This window comes from Meleagris gallopavo, chromosome 2 (assembly GCF_905368555.1).
Source record: "Meleagris gallopavo chromosome 2, MGAL_WU_HG_1.1, whole genome shotgun sequence".
Lineage (NCBI taxonomy): Eukaryota > Metazoa > Chordata > Aves > Galliformes > Phasianidae > Meleagris > Meleagris gallopavo.
In genome coordinates, this window is record NC_139405.1 from 37,223,144 (window position 1) to 37,240,061 (window position 16,918).

The window sequence follows — 16,918 nt, forward strand, 5'->3', positions numbered from 1 at the left end:
CTGTAATAAGCTTCTTTCCTGTTCCCTTCCATCATATGTTAGTATATCTATTCCTCAGTCCTACGCATCCTCCATGCTTCAGAGAGGTGGCATTTGGAAGGAATGACCTTCTCTCCCTTGTTTTTTTTCTTTTTTTTCCTTAAGAAATGTATTTTCTGGTGAATTTACTTTCCATGCTTTCTACTTACAGCTCAGACATGAGCAGTGCCAGTAACTCACTGGCACGGGAGTTCTTGACGGATGTCAACAGACTGTGCAATGCAGTGGTCCAGAGGGCAGAAGCCAAGGAAGATGAAGAGGAAGAAACTCATATGGCTGCCCTGGGACAGTACTTAGTTCAAGGCCGTGGGTTTATTTTGCTTACCACACTCAACTCTAATATTGATCAGGTAATAGTTTTTCTTACCTGGTTATAAGTTTTTCTTTTTGTGCTGAACCTTGACTGTTGAGTTCTGTCCTTCTGCAAGCACAAAAAAGAAAAAAATAGCTAACCATATACCTGTTTGCCAGCTAATGCTTATTAAACTTCCATCTAGTTAAGCTGTGTGAATCTTGAATTCAGCAGCTGGGTAGAAAGGCAGTAGGGTAGAATTTTTGAGAGAAATGAGTCTGCTTGCTTAACCTGTAGTGAAAACCAGCATTTGTTACTTTAAAGCAATAAAGTCAAAATGTCCACCTTTCCAATTTGTTTAAAAAGAAAAGCATACATCTTTCAACAAAACACTTGGTAGGAAGATAAATGCAATTCTGTGAGCGACTGTTTCTCACTGATTGTGATGTGAATGGGAGATGGATATTTGAGTTTGTTCTACGTTGTGGTGGAGCTGTAGTGTTAAAAACAATAATAATAATAATCTTTCGGTCCTTCTAATTACCATCATACATGGAATTCCATCCATTTTTGGCAGTATTATTTCTAGAAAAGGTTCCAAAACTTTAAGACTTGACTTTTCAATAAACTGGGTTTAAATGTATTTGCTTTGTTCTTTCAATTTTTATTTTAATTTGTTGTACAATTTACTAGATCTCTCCTTTCCATCCCAAAATGGAAAAGATAAAACAAATACAAGTGAATTTGTGAAACTACATCTAATTGAAATTTCATTATCAACTTAATAATTTGTAGTGAGGTTCTTGATGGTTATGATGCATTTCTGGTTCAATCTTTCGAATGTGCAGACCTAACTTTTGTATGCTGGTTTTATTCAAAGGCTGAGAGGAAGTAGTTTTGTTTTTTTTAATGAATAATCAGGTGACATATCAGTGTTAAGGTGATCTTTTGAACCAAACCAAGTGAATTCACTGGCATGAAGAAATGTGTTTGTGTACATAAGCAGAATCATCAAATTGCTTGAGTTGGAAGGGACCCTTAAAGATGTTCTAGTCCAACTCCCCTGCAATGAACAGGGACACCTACAGCTAAGTCAGGTTGCTCAGAGCCTGGTCCAGTCTGGCCTTGAATGTCTTCAGGGACAGGGCTTCCACCACCTCTCTGAACAAAAAGAAGTTGATGCTGCTTTGTCATCCATAATCAGTTTTACTTACTGAGTCATTTGGCTCAGTATCTTAATTTCTTAAAATTTTAATAAGAAACATGCACAGAATACTTAAATATTTCAAGTAGATTATCTCTAAATAGGTGGCTTGTGAAGTTAACAGTAGGTTTTTCACTTTATTCTACCTCTTAACATTTGCAAATGCCTTTTTAAGGACTCTGAATCTCAAATCTCAGTAGGTAAGAGTGTATGCAAACATTTCAAGGCACTCATAAATTCTGATCTTCAGTTAAAAGCAGGTTTGTAAGCTTCTTAACATAATGTTGCAGCTTCTTAGCAAAATTGTTGCTTATCTTCACACACCTTAATTTATTTGCTATCTTGAATATTTGGGAAAAGTTCTTGCTTAGGCTGCGTGTCACTGAATGATGTCAGCTACAAAAATCCTCAGGTCAGGTTTTTGTGTTTCTGAATTGGGGGTTGGGGATAAAATTTCTTGTTTTTTTTGTTTGTTTTTGTTTTTAGCACTGAAACCATACTGATAGTGATGTATAGCAACCAGTAAATTGTTGGAATTTTCCACCTTCTTATATTATTTGCTTTCAACTTTAACTTCCTTGTTTTCTTATGTGGTGGGTGAGGAATTTGTTCAACAAAAAGGATTTGAAGAGATTTTTATATGAAGGGTTGAAAAAGTTTAATAAATACTTCAAAAGCTTTCTGATTGGCTCCAGTTAATGATTATACCATTCTTTGCAACTAGGTTGTCTTACCAGTTCTGCATAGAACAGCAAGAAGACACAGGGAACTGAATGTTTATTGCTTATTAAAATAAGCCGGAGGATTCATCTATGTTGGGGGGGGGAGGGGGAGGGGAGAATTACAAAAGATTGTTTTTTTCCCTTCTGAACACAGGAGTTGACATGTCGGGAAGAGCTTCTGACCCTCCTTCTGTCACTTCTGCCACTGGTCTGGAAAATCCCTGTCCAAGAAGAAAAAGCAGTAGGTAAGATTTATTACTTACAGAATTAAGGATCTAGAAATTGTCATTGCATTGTATTTGTATTCTAGTATGGCCAGCTAAAGAACAGAAGTCCATTGTGTCTGTGTCCATTGTCCACAGCCTCTTAGTACAGAATGAAAGTGGTAATTCTACAAAGTAATAAAATATAAAAATACCAGTGCTCTATCAACATACAAGGAAAATTGTACAGAGAAAGTCAAGGCTCTTGGTTTATGTACAAGATGATGCTCACATTACAGTGTATCTGAACTGTGTGGTGAGATCATTTTTTGTTGTCGGGTTGGTTTTTTGCTTTTCAGGTGATATGGGAAAGACTGGAAAGGAGTTTGAAAGTGCACGATTTTGTAATATGTGGTGTTTCATGGTGGGTAGGAGGAGGAAAGACTTAATGGTTAATTAAAAAAAAAATCTACAACAGGATGCTTTAAACTGGTCAGAGATGGAGTGAGACTTTTTTTTTCTTCTAAAATTGAAGATTTTCTGAAATGAAAGAAATGATAGAAGAGAGGCTTAAAAACTAAACAAGTAACAGAGTGTGAAGGTAGAATGAATATCACAGATGTAGGCTTTGAAAATGGAATAATACTCGATGACTGTGAACAGAATCAGAGTGCATCTTGGATGTTCCGTGTCAGGAAAAACTGATATATGAACAGAAAAACTAAATCACAAGGATTCAATTGCCAAAAAAGTTGTTTAAATCAAAGGAGTGGAAAGTATGATACAAAATCAAGAGATTAAAGAGATGATACAAGATAAACTGTGCAAGAAGTGAACTATGAAGTGACAATAGCTTTTTGGGGGGAGGGGAGCTTCTGTGTTTTTCTTTATTAGAAGATAAAACAGAGGATGAGACAAGTTACTTGTATGTTTGAAAGAATTCTGAAGGATTCTCCCTTGAAGCTTTCCCAGAGTTCTTTGCCATTTTAAAGCCCTGTAAATCTAAGGATTTTGTTGATGTTCAGAGTTGTATAGCATTTAGAATGCCAGTTTCATAATACTTTATGTAAACAACTACCCTGCTTGCATCTTTCTTCCATGTTCCCGGAAGCATGATTGAATTAAATATTTTGCCCTATGATAGCCTAGTGACTTTTCCAGTGGTAGTTTAAAATGCTGCTGTTTAGAGAGGTTTTAAGATGTGCTGGTTTTACACTTTGCATAATGTGGTTTGCACCTACTACAAACTTCTAGCTTGTGGTACTGAAGCAGTAAACATGATATAAATCAATTTTGCACAGAGAGCTTGTTTTCCTTGATCTAAAATAAAATGTCTTAACCCATCTGTATTAGCTAGCTTGCTTTCTTCCCGTTCAGGAGATACCCTTTATTTGATAAGATACTCATAGTTAACTTCCTGCCTCCAAAGCAGCTGTTCCACAGGCATTGCAACTATGACTATGAAACAGCAAGGAATGATTGTGCTTGCTCACAAAAGTATCTTTTCTTTCAATTTATGGTTTATGTCTGTATTGTGTGCTTTGGGATTTTTTTTTTTTTAGGGGTTGAATGGTGCATTATTGTTGACTATCTCTACTTTCTCTGAGTACTGAACATAGTGGATGGTGAACGCTTCCATTGTTTGCTGGGTTATTCTTATGCACAAAGCATACAGGTACTTTTCTGCTACTGATTAAAAGTCACGGTGGACTTCATCCAAAAGGACACAAACTTTTTTTCCATCTGCTTTTTTGACTGTTTGTAGTCTGAGTTGACCAATGCAAGTCAAGTGGAAATATTGTATTTCATTCCTCAAAAAATTTCTTGCCTATTGAATAAGATTTAGATTTCATATTCCAAACTTTTATGCTGCCTGGTTGAAAGATGTTTCATCTTGGCTTTTCTGGGAAAGTTCTACATCTTAAAATTAAGGGTTACTCATTTCAATCTTCCTCTTGGCCCTGATTGTTGCTGGAAGTCCACAACATATGTCTGCTTCTTGGATTTGGAACAATTAAAACTGGAATGATTAAGACCTGTGTACTTAAAGATCTACTCTGTACTTGAAGATTTTTTCCTATTACTTCCAATAGTCTGTAATCATATCTTTATGCTGTGAGTTAAGGCACTCAGCTCCTATAGCATGTGAGTTGCATAAAGCAATGTTCAATCATAAAGCTGAAGACATATTCTCACTCCCTTTAGAGTTCAGTTTTTCTTTTACTTGTTGTGGGTTGGAGTTGTTTGGCAGTGCTTGCTATGAATATTTCAAATGATGGGCAGAAAATAGGTAATGTTTTTGTTGCTGCCTAGAACTGCTTCCACAGCTAAGTAATAGAGTAGATCCTGGAGTTCGAGTGCTGCTGACTGATATTTTACTGCTACTATATTGGTTTATCTAGCTTCACCAAAGTAGATTATAACCAGTGGCTGTAACAGGCCAAAAGATTTTTTTCAAACTAAACTTTCCTTTCCTTGAAGAAATCCTTTCATCTGATGTAATCTTATTTTATTAAGAGGATGGAATAGCTGTGCCTACAAGTAAAATGCTAGCACAGTTTATCTATCCGTAATATTTCAGCTGTCTAGGATTTAAAGGAAAGCCACTGTGGTTCCTGAACATGAATTGTTAACAACTTTTTATGTTATAAATGTCAAATGTGCAATAACACGGCATGTTATGATACTACTCACACTTGAAGTAAAATTCAAGTATTTTTCTATTTTTGTTTTTTTAACGTATTGTTTCTGAGTGTTCTTTTAATGTTCCTTTGTCTTCCTTTTGCAACAGGTTTCGATATACCATTTACAGTAGATGTTTGCCTGACCAAAGAGAGCAATTCAAGTGTGAAATCCACTCAGGAAAAAATGGGATTAGATCGGAGCACTCGTTCATCTCTTCAGGCTTCTGCACAGCTACATCCTCGATCTCGAAAAAGTGGGCGTATGCGCAAAACCACCCATCGTTACTCTGTGCGAGACGCAAGAAGATCTCAGCTGTCCACTTCGGATTCAGAAGGCAATTCTGATGACAAGAGCACTGTAACAATGAGACACAGACGTTCCCAGTTCCTGCAGCCTTTTTTAACATACCCAGCTAGAGACAGCTACCTTGTAGGTAGAAGTGATTTCTTATCTACTGAAGTGGTACCAAATCCTAATTCTGATGTCCCTAGTCTAGAAAATTCCAGCCAAATTATTCCAGTGCATGAGCTAAATCCAGAGATTTTGAATGAACCGGTTGCAGGAGTTGCTGAAAGCAACGTGGATAACTCTCCTTTTGACTTATGCCATGTGTTATTGTCGCTGCTAGAGAAGGTGTGTGGATTTGATATTACTTTGAATCACAGTTCTGCTCTTTCAGCTTCTGTGGTGCCCACGCTAACTGAGTACTTGTCAGGATTTGGAGACTGTAATCTGAGTAGTAACACAGAAAATGAAGTGGTTTCTACAGGGTGGACTGAAGAACCTGTGGCTCTGGTGCAAAGGATGCTGTTTCGTACAGTTCTGCATCTTATGTCTTTAGATATAAGCAGTACAGAAACAATGCCTGACAACTTGAGAAGAAATGTGACAGACTTGCTTAAAGCAGCATTAAAAATCAGAATTTGCTTGGAAAAGCAGCCTCATCCTTTTGCTCCAGAGTATAAGAAAACACTACAGCAGCTTGTTCAGGATGACTTTGAATTATCTAGATACCGTCACAGAGCCTTGCTTCTACCTGAAGTTATAGAAGGAGTCTTGCAGATTTTGATCCGCTGCCTGCAGAGTGCAGCCTCTAATCCGTTCTACTTTAGCCAAGCAATAGATCTCGTTCATGAGTTCATACAGCATCAAGGTTTTAAGCTGTTTGAAGTAACAGTACTCCAAATGGAATGGCTGTGTACGAAGAATGAGGGAGTAACTGGGGAAGCTCCAGAGCATCTGAAATCCCTTATAAACAGCATCATGAAAATAATCAGCACTGTCAAAAAAGTGAAATCAGAGCAGCTCCATCAGTCAGTGTGTACAAGAAAGCGGCATAGACGATGTGAGTACTCTTACTTCATGCATCACCACAGAGATCTCTCTGGGCTCTCTGTATCTGCATTTAAAAACCAAGCTTCCAGAAATCCCTTTGAGACAACTGATGGAGAAGTTAATTATCCTGACAGATGCTGTTGCATTGCTGTTTGTGCACACCAGTGTTTGCACTTGTTGCAGCAAGTTTCTCTGAGCAGTACTTGTTTTCAAATTCTCTCAGGTATACATAATGTAGGAATATGCTGTTGTATGGACCCAAAATCTGTGATTGTTCCATTGCTTCGTGCTTCCAAGTTACCAATATTAAAAAACTTCCAACAGCACATACTGAACATCCTTAACAAGTTTATACTGGATCAGCTGGGTGGAGCAGAAGCTTCTCCAAGAATTATACAGGCATCATGCAATATATGTACTGTTGACTGTGATCAGCTTTTGCAGTTGGAAGATGCCTTGCAGGGCAACTCTAATGATGCTGGTGTTGCATCTAGTTCCTCCTGCAGAGTTCAGGGAATTCTGCCTAGCAGTGGATCTGAAGATGTGTTGCTGAGATGGGATGCATTGGAGGCTTATCAGAATGTTGTTTTTGAAGAAGACAAACTACGCGGCATGCAGGTTGCAAGCCATATTTGCCACTTAATTCAAAAGGGAAATGCAGTGGTCCAGTGGAAACTATATCATTGTGTTTATAATCCAGTGCTTCAGAAGGGGGTTGAGCTAGCTTGCCACGCTCAACAACTGGGACTAACTACAACTGATAAACACACAAGCAGTTACCATAGCCAGTGCTTGCCTTACGAAGTACTTCAGATTTACTTGCAGACACTTCCTGCGTTGCTTAAATCCAGGTTGGTAGATTTTCTGCTTATTAGTGGAAAACACAGGTAATTACGTAGTATAGAGTTCTATCTGTTTGTCACTGATTAGAACATAAACATTGTTTGGACTGTATTTTGCACTTGGATATCTCAGAGAGGATGTCAAGATAAATAACAGAAGACTTTCTGTTAGATTCATAAGCTGCAGAAAGTTATGGGGCCTTGAACAAGTCAAAACAAAGTGTGTAAGAACAAGATCTGTGTCTAATGTGGTACGTTCTTTGCCTCTTAATTCTTCATGCTAAAGTGAGTCAGCGTTGAACAGGTTCTCATTTCACTCAGTGAGAATTTCTCCTAAATTTTCTGGTCTGTTTCCCTTCTCCTAATACCTATAAAATTTGTGAATCATTTAATTTTTTTTTTAAAAAGAGAAAACAAGCTTCTAAGACATGAAGTAGAAAATTTTCTATTCGTTCTGCACTCGTAGCTTCTGAATAAAATTTCATATATTTTATTAAGAATATGAATGCATCCTTTCTTCTATGAAGGATTCTGATCTTTTCTGTTGGAGTCCTGATGAAGTGAATTTAGTAGATATGGGAATGAAGTTGGAAGGTAGGGAAGGTGAATATCTGTAAGCCGACAGTACATTAAGAAACTTACAGATCCTTACCCCAAATTCTATATGAACTCAATGTAATACATGGGCAGTAGAAAGAATGTAGAAAATATCCTTGGAAGTGTGCCAATATAAAAGAAAAAAAACCACCTTTGGCAATAACAGTTGCATGAAGTTGTGCTTGAAATGTTTCAGATACTGTTTAGCAGTCTTTTCTTAAAACTGTTAAAGACATAGCAAGTAAAAGTCTTAAGACTTCATGTTTATTTGAGAAGCAGTCTATTTCCAACCTAGTCATAGACTTGAAGTCTGACTAGCTCCAAGTGTTAATAAAAAGTTGCCTGGAAGTACTGTTGCAGAGCAGATGTTATAGAGCTGAACACTTTAATGCTTTGAACATCATAAACCTTGTTGTGGTCTGTATTAGTGATTAACCAAGGTCAACCCTACATAAGTTTGTGTTGATGTTGATAAGTTGATTCCCTACATCATAGCTTAACTAAAAGTTAAATTTTCTTCTAGATGGATGATGCTTAGAGATTCTGAAGTATTGCAGATGAGCCCCTCTCTAGCCCACCTTACATACACGAAGTGCAATGCTTGCATTTCATGATATGTTCACTTAATGTAAACATGATTTGGTCTTGGTGTCACTCGGGTGTGTGGAACAGGATTATTTTTAGATGTCACATTTTATGCATGTCTCAGAAAATCTTACGAGATAATGAATTCATTGTTGATTTGTAAGGAAACTCTGTATGCTTTCTCTTACAGGGTGATTAGAGACTTATTTCTGAGTTGTAATGGAGTGAATCAAATGACTGAGTTAAACTACCTAGATACTTTAAGAAGCTATTCTTTGAAAGTGTTAGAGACTTTGATACTCTGCCTTGGTGAGCAGCAGAAAGATCAAGCAGTGCCAGAGCTAGAAGACTTCAACGATGAGCACAAGGAGTCTGCATCTGATTTGCCTGCTTCTCTTTGTAGCCAGCACACTGCTTCAGAAATTCCTCAAAGCCTGAGCAAGTTTTATGCAGGCCTTAAAGAGGCTTACCCAAAAAAGAAAAAGTTTGAGAGTCAAGACGTTCATGTTAACACAATAAACCTGTTTCTCTGCGTTGCATTTTTGTGTGTAAGTAAAGAAGCAGACGGTGATCTGGATTCAGCTAATGACTCTGAAGATACATCAGGATATGATAGTACAGCTAGTGAGCCATTAGGCCATAAATTACCATGTCTGTCAGTGGAAAGCCTTACTTTGCCCTCTCTGGAACATATTCACAGAGCTGCTGATATTTGGTCCATGTGTCGTTGCATCTATTTGTATAGTTCAGTTTTCCAGAGACAGTTCCATAGACTTGGAGGTTTTGAAGCATGCCATAGACTGCTAATTCTCATAATTCAGAAGCTTGTGGAAAATAAGGAGAAAGAACAAGAAAAAAGGGAGAGAACATTGAGTGAAAGCAAAAGTTCACATGGAAGTGCTCGTGCTGAACATCTCAAAGATGCCTCTGTTCATTTCCCTGAAAGCAGAGAAGTCGCACAATCAGAGCTCAGTAGTTCTGACAGTCTTGCTGTTGCAGAACAGCTGGTGTCTGAATGTGTCTCCTGCGACAGTTCTGCAAGTAGGGAACATGCTTCAGTTGCAAATTTGGAAAAGAGTAAGCCTTCTGTAAGAGAAGAAACTGAATGGGCACTTCAGGGCATCAGACTTCTAGAAGCTTTGCTGATGATATGTCTACACAGTGCAAGCACCACACAGCAGAAGATGGAAGTAGAGATGTTTCATCAGGTAATGCACAACTTCCCTTAGCTTACTTTAATTGTATTTGTTACGTACAACATTATCTTAACAGTCACCCATCTGAAGGGGTTTTATTGTTGTTGTTGGTGTTTGGTTTTTTTTTTTTTTGGAGTTTAAAGAAAGTTTGTTGTTATGGTGCATATTTAACTGCATGCCTTACACATGACAGAAAGCAATATATCTAGATGATGGTGGTAGTGGTCAGCAGGCATGAAGGAATAGGAGTAGGCAGATGGACAGACTGCAGTTGCTTTTTCTGAGGAGGCAACTTTCCACGTGCCTGCTCATTGCCTGTACTGGTTAGGATCCTGTAATACCTTGTTTGTCTTCTAAGACATTTCTTGCATCCTTTTGGACTGGATCCCTGTTCATGCCGACTCTCTGCTTCTCAGTGGCTGGAGGAACCTTGTGGAATGGCAGAGTAATCCAGCTTGAATGAGATGTTTACCCTGTTTGGTTTTTTTATTGCTTCCAATTTATTCATCTCTCTGTTACCACTTGAGCTAGCATGGTTGATATGGATAAGGCAAAAACATCATATGCTCTTTTCTGATTTAACGTGTCTTGGGTTAATGTATCTTCAGTCCAAGAACTGTGCTAGGACTATGATCCTAACAGATAAAGATTTTTTTTTTTTTCTCTTTGACCTAAAATAGTCCTGACTTGTGGGAGGGCGTTTTCCTCTGCCTACAAATGCAGTGGTGGATGCTGACTACTATTTATTTCAGGCTGGGCATGACTGCTTTTTTTTCTAGTTGAGTACCTTTTTTTCCTGTGTAGTTTCTTTGTCCAGTCATGTGCTCTGTGTTTGAACTGATGAGTGTTGAATGGTGGTAGACACTTCTGCAAAGATGCTCACTGGAGAATGTGAGGCAGAGCTAAGAGAGTCTAAGAGTCGTGTAGGCAAGATACAAGTTGTACACAGTGACTTGCATGTTAAGTAAAACAGTGTGAAAATGGTGAGCAGAGGATGGTGCTTGAGGAGAGAGGGGTGTTAAACGACAGCAATATTTAAGGAGCACCTGAAAAAAACTATTATCTAAGCTTTAGAGGTGAACTAATTCAGGATTCCATCAAAATTATTGATTCATGGAAGACTCCTTTGCTATGGTTTATTATTTTAATTATCATCCTGAGGTTTTTTTTAGCACCTTACCTATCTCCTGCTGTCATAGTATATATGAGAACTGCAATTTAGAGCCACTTGCTATTTTTGTGAAGTTGGACTTATCACCCTCTATCCTTTTAACCTCTTGAGTAACATGGTGTGGTCTGAATGCACTCTACTTCCAACTGTTTCAGAAGCATGTTTGTTGTTGTTGGTTTGTTTTGAAAGAGTGCTTTCACATATAATTTTAGAGTAATGGTAAGTTGCTTAGATTTTTTTCAGCGTGCAGATTGTTTAAGCCACAAAATGCTTGTCATGGCAAACTAAGTCTGTTGTTGTAGGAGACTCAGTGAAGTCTGATAGTTCTAGCTGGGAAGACTGATTAGTATAAGTGGAAGAGGCAGTTGTTAAATTGAAGTACTGGTCTATTCTAGCCAAAACAATAATAAATCAAAATGTTTATCTTACAAACTCTAGAATATTTGTGTGGATGATATCTTACTACAAATACGAGAACAACTTGCTCAGTCAAAACTGCTAGAAACTGACTTGGCGAAGCCTCTGTTTGATTCACTGCTACGTGTTGCATTGGGCACTTTTTCTACTGACCTGGATCATTCTGAAGAGAAAATAGAGAAGGTATGAAACACTGACTAAACAAATCTAATTCTGTGAGGTTTGCTAGATCAAGGTTTTGTTCAGATCTGTTTTTTTTTTTTTAAACTAAATAAGAATCCAGCAGATTTAAATCTTACAGCTGTTGAAAATGAATTCTCTGATTCTCATATGCAAGTGTCAAGGTGAATGACGCATATTCGTATGCTCTCTACTTGCTGCTCTGAAATGAGTCACTCTAAGAAAGAGCAAGCCATATTATGCTTTATGGAAATACCTGCAGTTGGAAGTTCTTGTTCTTCTGTTTTATGTAGGTAGTGGCAGAACTCAAAGTGGATATTCACAGACCTTCGAGACTGCAGATATGTCTTGACATAAAAGCAGATGTCAAAATTATTACAGTGGTAATTTTTGGAAACAGTTTTTCGTAATGTGTTGATCACCTGTTTCACCAAAACTGTATTTGGGTAGTTAGTAACAAAAATCCATTTTTGCACAGTTAATTTTCTATGTAGAAGTGCAACATCCTTAAAAAGAGTCTCGAGTTTCCTGGAAGTATGTGATGAGTTTGTTTCTTTCCCCAGTGGGCATGGAAAAAGGTTCTGGAAGTTCAAAACTATTTGTTTTTCTGAACCAAGGTGGTGAATTTGCGTTTTACAGACCCAGTACATTGAAAAGGAGTCAATGACACAGCCTGGAGATATACCTGAGGAAGCTGACGAGTCACAGTGCTGTAGCCTTAAACTTTTTGCTGAAGAAGAAGGATATGAAGCAGACAGCGAAAGTAACCCTGACAGTGAAACGAAGGATGGAGGTAAATGTGAATTTCGGAATATGCAAAGCAGTTTTTGACGTGGCCAAGCTTAGTTGTCATTTTAAGACGTACAAAAACAGGATGATGATCAGAGACATTTTACAGATGCAGATAGGTTAGATTTTTCACTGCAAGTGTAATTGGATTCCCCCAGAAGTGAAGCTGACTATTCTTATGCTGAGTGTTACAGGAACTGTTCTGTATTGGTTATGCTAGTTTATGTGATTCTTGCTCTGAAATTGTTGGATTGTCTTTTGACATTTATTATTGTGATCTAGAAGCGATTATCTCCAGAGATACTTATCAGTAGCTTGTCTGTAAGTCAATGCTCAAAATTTTATGTTGTACTAAAAAAAATTGGTCGAAGTTGTATAGTCTGGTTGTATCTATTGATATTCAACAACTGATATGGATGTGTTTTACTCTTTTGATGTGATTTTGAACATAGATTTATTTTAATTCTTGCCTTTGTGCTGTGAACTTACATTCCACTACTGCTGTTTATCTGTATGACTAGACTTCCCGTAGTGAATCAGAATTGATACAAATGCATGTTTTAGAAGTTTCTGAATTATAAATTCAACTTGAAACTGTTTCCATGAAACACTTGCAGGTAACATGTCTGTCTCTATCACATCATTTTAGTTTTATATGACGTCCTGAAGAGGTGGGTGTGTAACCGGTAGAACTTAAATGCTTGGGTTTTCTTTTTAATGAAGACATTACGTGTGCTGACAAGCATTTTGTGAGTTAAATGACTAAACTATTGCTTCCCCCTGCCTTTAAAGATAAAGATAACTTAAATTCATTGTTCCTTGGCAGGGTCAGAGTTCTGTATAGAAGATGAAGTTCTGTTACAAAGTTTCATATTTGAATTGCACATTTATCATTGCTGTGTGTCCAGTTCCCAGGAAATAACAGCATGTAGTTCAAGAACATGTAATGGGGGAAACTGCATCCCTGCCCTTGTGTTGGCAGGAAAATATGGGAACATGAAGCAGAATAGAAGGTGTTACGAACTTCTGAAAACTGCTGATACGCTAGTGACTATTTTTGATTGTTTGAGAAGATTGGAGAAACTATGACCTCGGATATGCTACTTAAGTAATGCAAACTGTATTCATCTGAGTACGTTTGAATAAGACAAATGTTCTCTTTCAGGAGCGGACACAAAGGCAGAACCAGAATGTGCCAGACCTTCAGGTTATCTTTATGACCTAACTGAAAACATCAATCAAGGAGAATTAATATATCCTGAAATCTGCATGTTAGAATTAAATTTGCTGTCAGCTGGTAATGCAAGTTTAGATGTGCTTGCTCATGTATTCCAGAGCTGCCTGAAAATCATCAACCAGAAGGAGAGAAATGCCACTGTACTTATAGAACAGGTAAAAATGTTATTGAACAAATACGGCACTTCAGCAGTTGCTTAGTCTCTTCAGTTTTGTAGTAATAGTATTTAAAAAAAAAAATAGCCTAAACTCTGAAGTACTCGTTATGGTGTTTGGTAAGACCTGAAATAATGTAAAGGATTGATATTGTTGGTAAAATTGCATTGAATTAAAAAGTTATGAGAAACTTAACTAATGTATTGAAAGGCAGTTGACCTATAGTTTTATTTCATCAAAGCTATTGAACCACGAAAGCTGTCAGTGCAGATTTAGAAACCGTCAGGTGTTCTAATATTTAGAATATGTATGTACATATTCATGTATGTATTAACATGGTTTTTTGAAACTTTCAATGCTGCACCTGCAAAATATTTCATTCATTCCTCGTAAGTTTATATTACAATTCAGTTAACCACACAGGGGTCACTTGGGATTTCTAAGAGCTAGTTTGTGGGGGGTGTTTTTTGTTTTGTTTTTTGTGGGTTTTTTTGCTTTTAAGTAACTAAATTTAGTAAACTTCTCCAGAAGAAAATATGATAAAGTAACTTGAGCTTTTAAAGTGTTTGGATGTATAGTCATCTGACTAAGAAGCAATGTTACTAGTGCTTGACAGCTGAAACAAAAAGCAGGAAAGGCTGAAGTGGGAAAATGTCGTCTTTAGTATTCCAATTCTTTGTGTGAATTACTTGCTTAAAATCTCTTGCACGCATGTATTTTATTTTTGTGAACTTCAGCACATAAAATGGCTTAGAATTCAAATTATTTTTATTTTAAGTGTGTATTAGAGCAAGCTTATTAATCTACTGAACTAATGAGCTTAGAAACTTTGAATGTATTAGATTTTTGAATTATATTTATCTAAGAGGATATTTGTGAAGAGTGTTGCTCTTATGGAAGCTTCTTGGACTTCTTAGTTAATTTTAAAATCTTGGCCCCAAAAGTTGGGGAAAAGTTAAACTCTTTCACTGTTCCATCATTATATACCAATATCACAGAATTGTAGGGGTTGGAAGGGACCTCTAGAGATCATCGAGACCAACCCGCATATAATGTGTTTTATCATAGTCTGTTGAAAATTATGTAATTCTCTCTTTTGGAGGGAAGACAAGGCAGCAATTGTTAGTTGCTGGATGCATAGTGGCAAGGGATTTTTTTCTTTAATCATTTGTATTTCAAAGCCTTTCTCATGATGCAGTTAAACTGTACAGAACATGAAAGCATGCTCATTAGCAAACATCAAATTATGGAGTTTTTTATAACTAGAATTATTTTCACTTAAATCAACAGTAGGTTGAATTGTTTGAAATAAATTACTTTTTAGTTCTTTGGGCTAGTGTATCCTCCTGATTGTTTCCCTGTATTTTTTTTTTTTAACAGGGAGCTGTTAAACATATTTTGGGAGGATTTATGAATATACTGACACAAACAGAATCTAGTTTTCATGGTGAGTTCAAAGTTTAATTCAAGAAACATTTTTTATAATTTAACATGTACACCCTCAATTTTTTAGCCCATAATGCAAACACAAAATTTACCAAGCGAATTAATTGGCAGACATGAATCAATGCACCTGTGTCTTCAGCTTCTGTCAAATCTCTAACATATAAATAACCCTGTTTTTAGAGGGTTATTTCTTAGTCAGTGGAGATTACATTATTTAAACGCATGCTGACAGATTTGAAAACGATAATTGAAATCAAATCTCAGATGACAATGTTAACAAGCAGTATTCAGGAAAAATAGCAGTTGTGATGCAGTTAGATTGATTTAGTATAACAACATATGTTGTTTGAGATTCTTTGTAACAGAGGGCTGAGTGATATCTTGACTGGATTTTATTTCTACTCAGAAAACACCTAGCTAATAAAAAAAATGTGGAAGCAAATTATATACGTGCCCTAAGGTAGCTCGCACAACATTGTAAACCCTCCCAGGACTTTAAACCGTGGCTTTTTGGGGGATTATTTGCAACCTAGGTGCTGTGTTCCCAAACGTTCAGACTGTTTTACAAACCTGGAAGCCAAACTTGCTGTAGCAATCTTGATTTGTTCAAGTGAATTGTGAATGGTGATACTATCAGAAAGTAGGTGGATCTCATAATTCATTTTGTAATCATTGCAACTTCCTGAATTTTAAATGTTTTTGTGAAACTCTAAATTCCACATTAATTCTTTTTCCTAAATTATCAAATACAATTTTTTTTTAAAGACTTTCACACATTCTCCTGAAGAATATTCTCTCTTACTTTTAGCATGTCAGATGGTGCTGGTAGACCTGCTTGTTTCTTTGATGAGCTCACAGACATGTTCAGAAGAACTAACTCTTCTCCTACGGATATTTTTGGAGAAGACTCCTTGTACGGTATGTCTTCAGTAACAAATAATATAATTCAGAAGCATGAAGAGAATCTCTTTGTGCTCAAGTATTTTGGGAAATAAGGATATAATAATGTTGAATAACAGCAACTCTGAACTTGGTCAGTTAATTGCTGAAACAACTCCCTTTCATGTTTTGAAAGTGAGGTAGCAGAGGAGAAAAGGATTTAGAAACCTGTGTTCTTGAACATACTGGGAACTCTTCAACACAAGAAAGCAAGATTTGTCTTGAGTAGACTGATGTAATGGTTATCAATGACAATACTGTATACTGTTAAACTTGAAATAATTTCCTTAGTTGTAAAGCATTTCTTTTTCAGCAATGGGTGCTGCTTTATCTGCAGGAATTACTTTTAAAACTGTCACGGGTTGGCTTGTCTAACACTAGAATCTACTGCTTGTGTGGGAAATACTGCTAAAGTATGTATCCGCTTGTGTGGGAGTCTATAGGAAAAAAAACAAGGTGAAGGAAATTAAAAGTTACTGCAAAGGATGTAATAATACCAAATTACCGTATGTAAATCAGTTTTTCAAAGGTGGCTTGCAGTAATTGATTATGTAACTGGACACATTTTTGCTTACGGACTCAAGCAGTTCTGTTAATAATTAAGCAGTAACAAGATGATGGCCTGTATTGGTGTTCTTAGTCTTCCTCAAAGTGAAGTAAAAGATGCAGCCTTTTGAGGTGTAAATGAATCTGCTAGCACGTAACAAATCAGAGGTGAGACTGCCTAGTAACCATCTACTATGATTTGGCTGATTCCTAAATGTGGTAACTTTAAGATCTCTGCTGTCACTAAATCTCCAAAACTGTTGGACTTCAACTTAGCTTGTTGAAGTAGTAAATTAAGGCTCTTTTAAATGTCTCAGTTTAGATGTGAAAGCCCACCT

The 16,918-nt window shown here is 36.9% G+C and overlaps 1 protein-coding gene across 7 annotated transcripts in view; it reads left to right on the plus strand.

Annotated features, from left to right (window-relative positions):
• LOC100550123 (guanine nucleotide-binding protein G(I)/G(S)/G(O) subunit gamma-4) overlaps nt 1–16,918 on the plus strand; it is a 98,139-nt gene that overhangs the window by 22,235 nt on the left and 58,986 nt on the right. For 6 of the 7 annotated variants that reach the window (XM_085219689.1, XM_085219687.1, XM_085219696.1 and 3 more), the window contains exons 3-11: nt 191–389; nt 2,412–2,502; nt 5,252–7,331; nt 8,695–9,712; nt 11,310–11,471; nt 12,108–12,261; nt 13,423–13,649; nt 15,030–15,096; nt 15,904–16,013. In XM_085219689.1, coding sequence (XP_085075815.1) covers nt 198–389; nt 2,412–2,502; nt 5,252–7,331; nt 8,695–9,712; nt 11,310–11,471; nt 12,108–12,261; nt 13,423–13,649; nt 15,030–15,096; nt 15,904–16,013 — 4,101 coding nt within the window. In that variant the 5' untranslated portion in view covers nt 191–197. Of the gene's footprint in view, nt 1–190; nt 390–2,411; nt 2,503–5,251; nt 7,332–8,694; nt 9,713–11,309; nt 11,472–12,107; nt 12,262–13,422; nt 13,650–15,029; nt 15,097–15,903; nt 16,014–16,918 lie in introns of those variants that run through there. The other variant, XM_085219692.1, reaches the window with a different exon arrangement.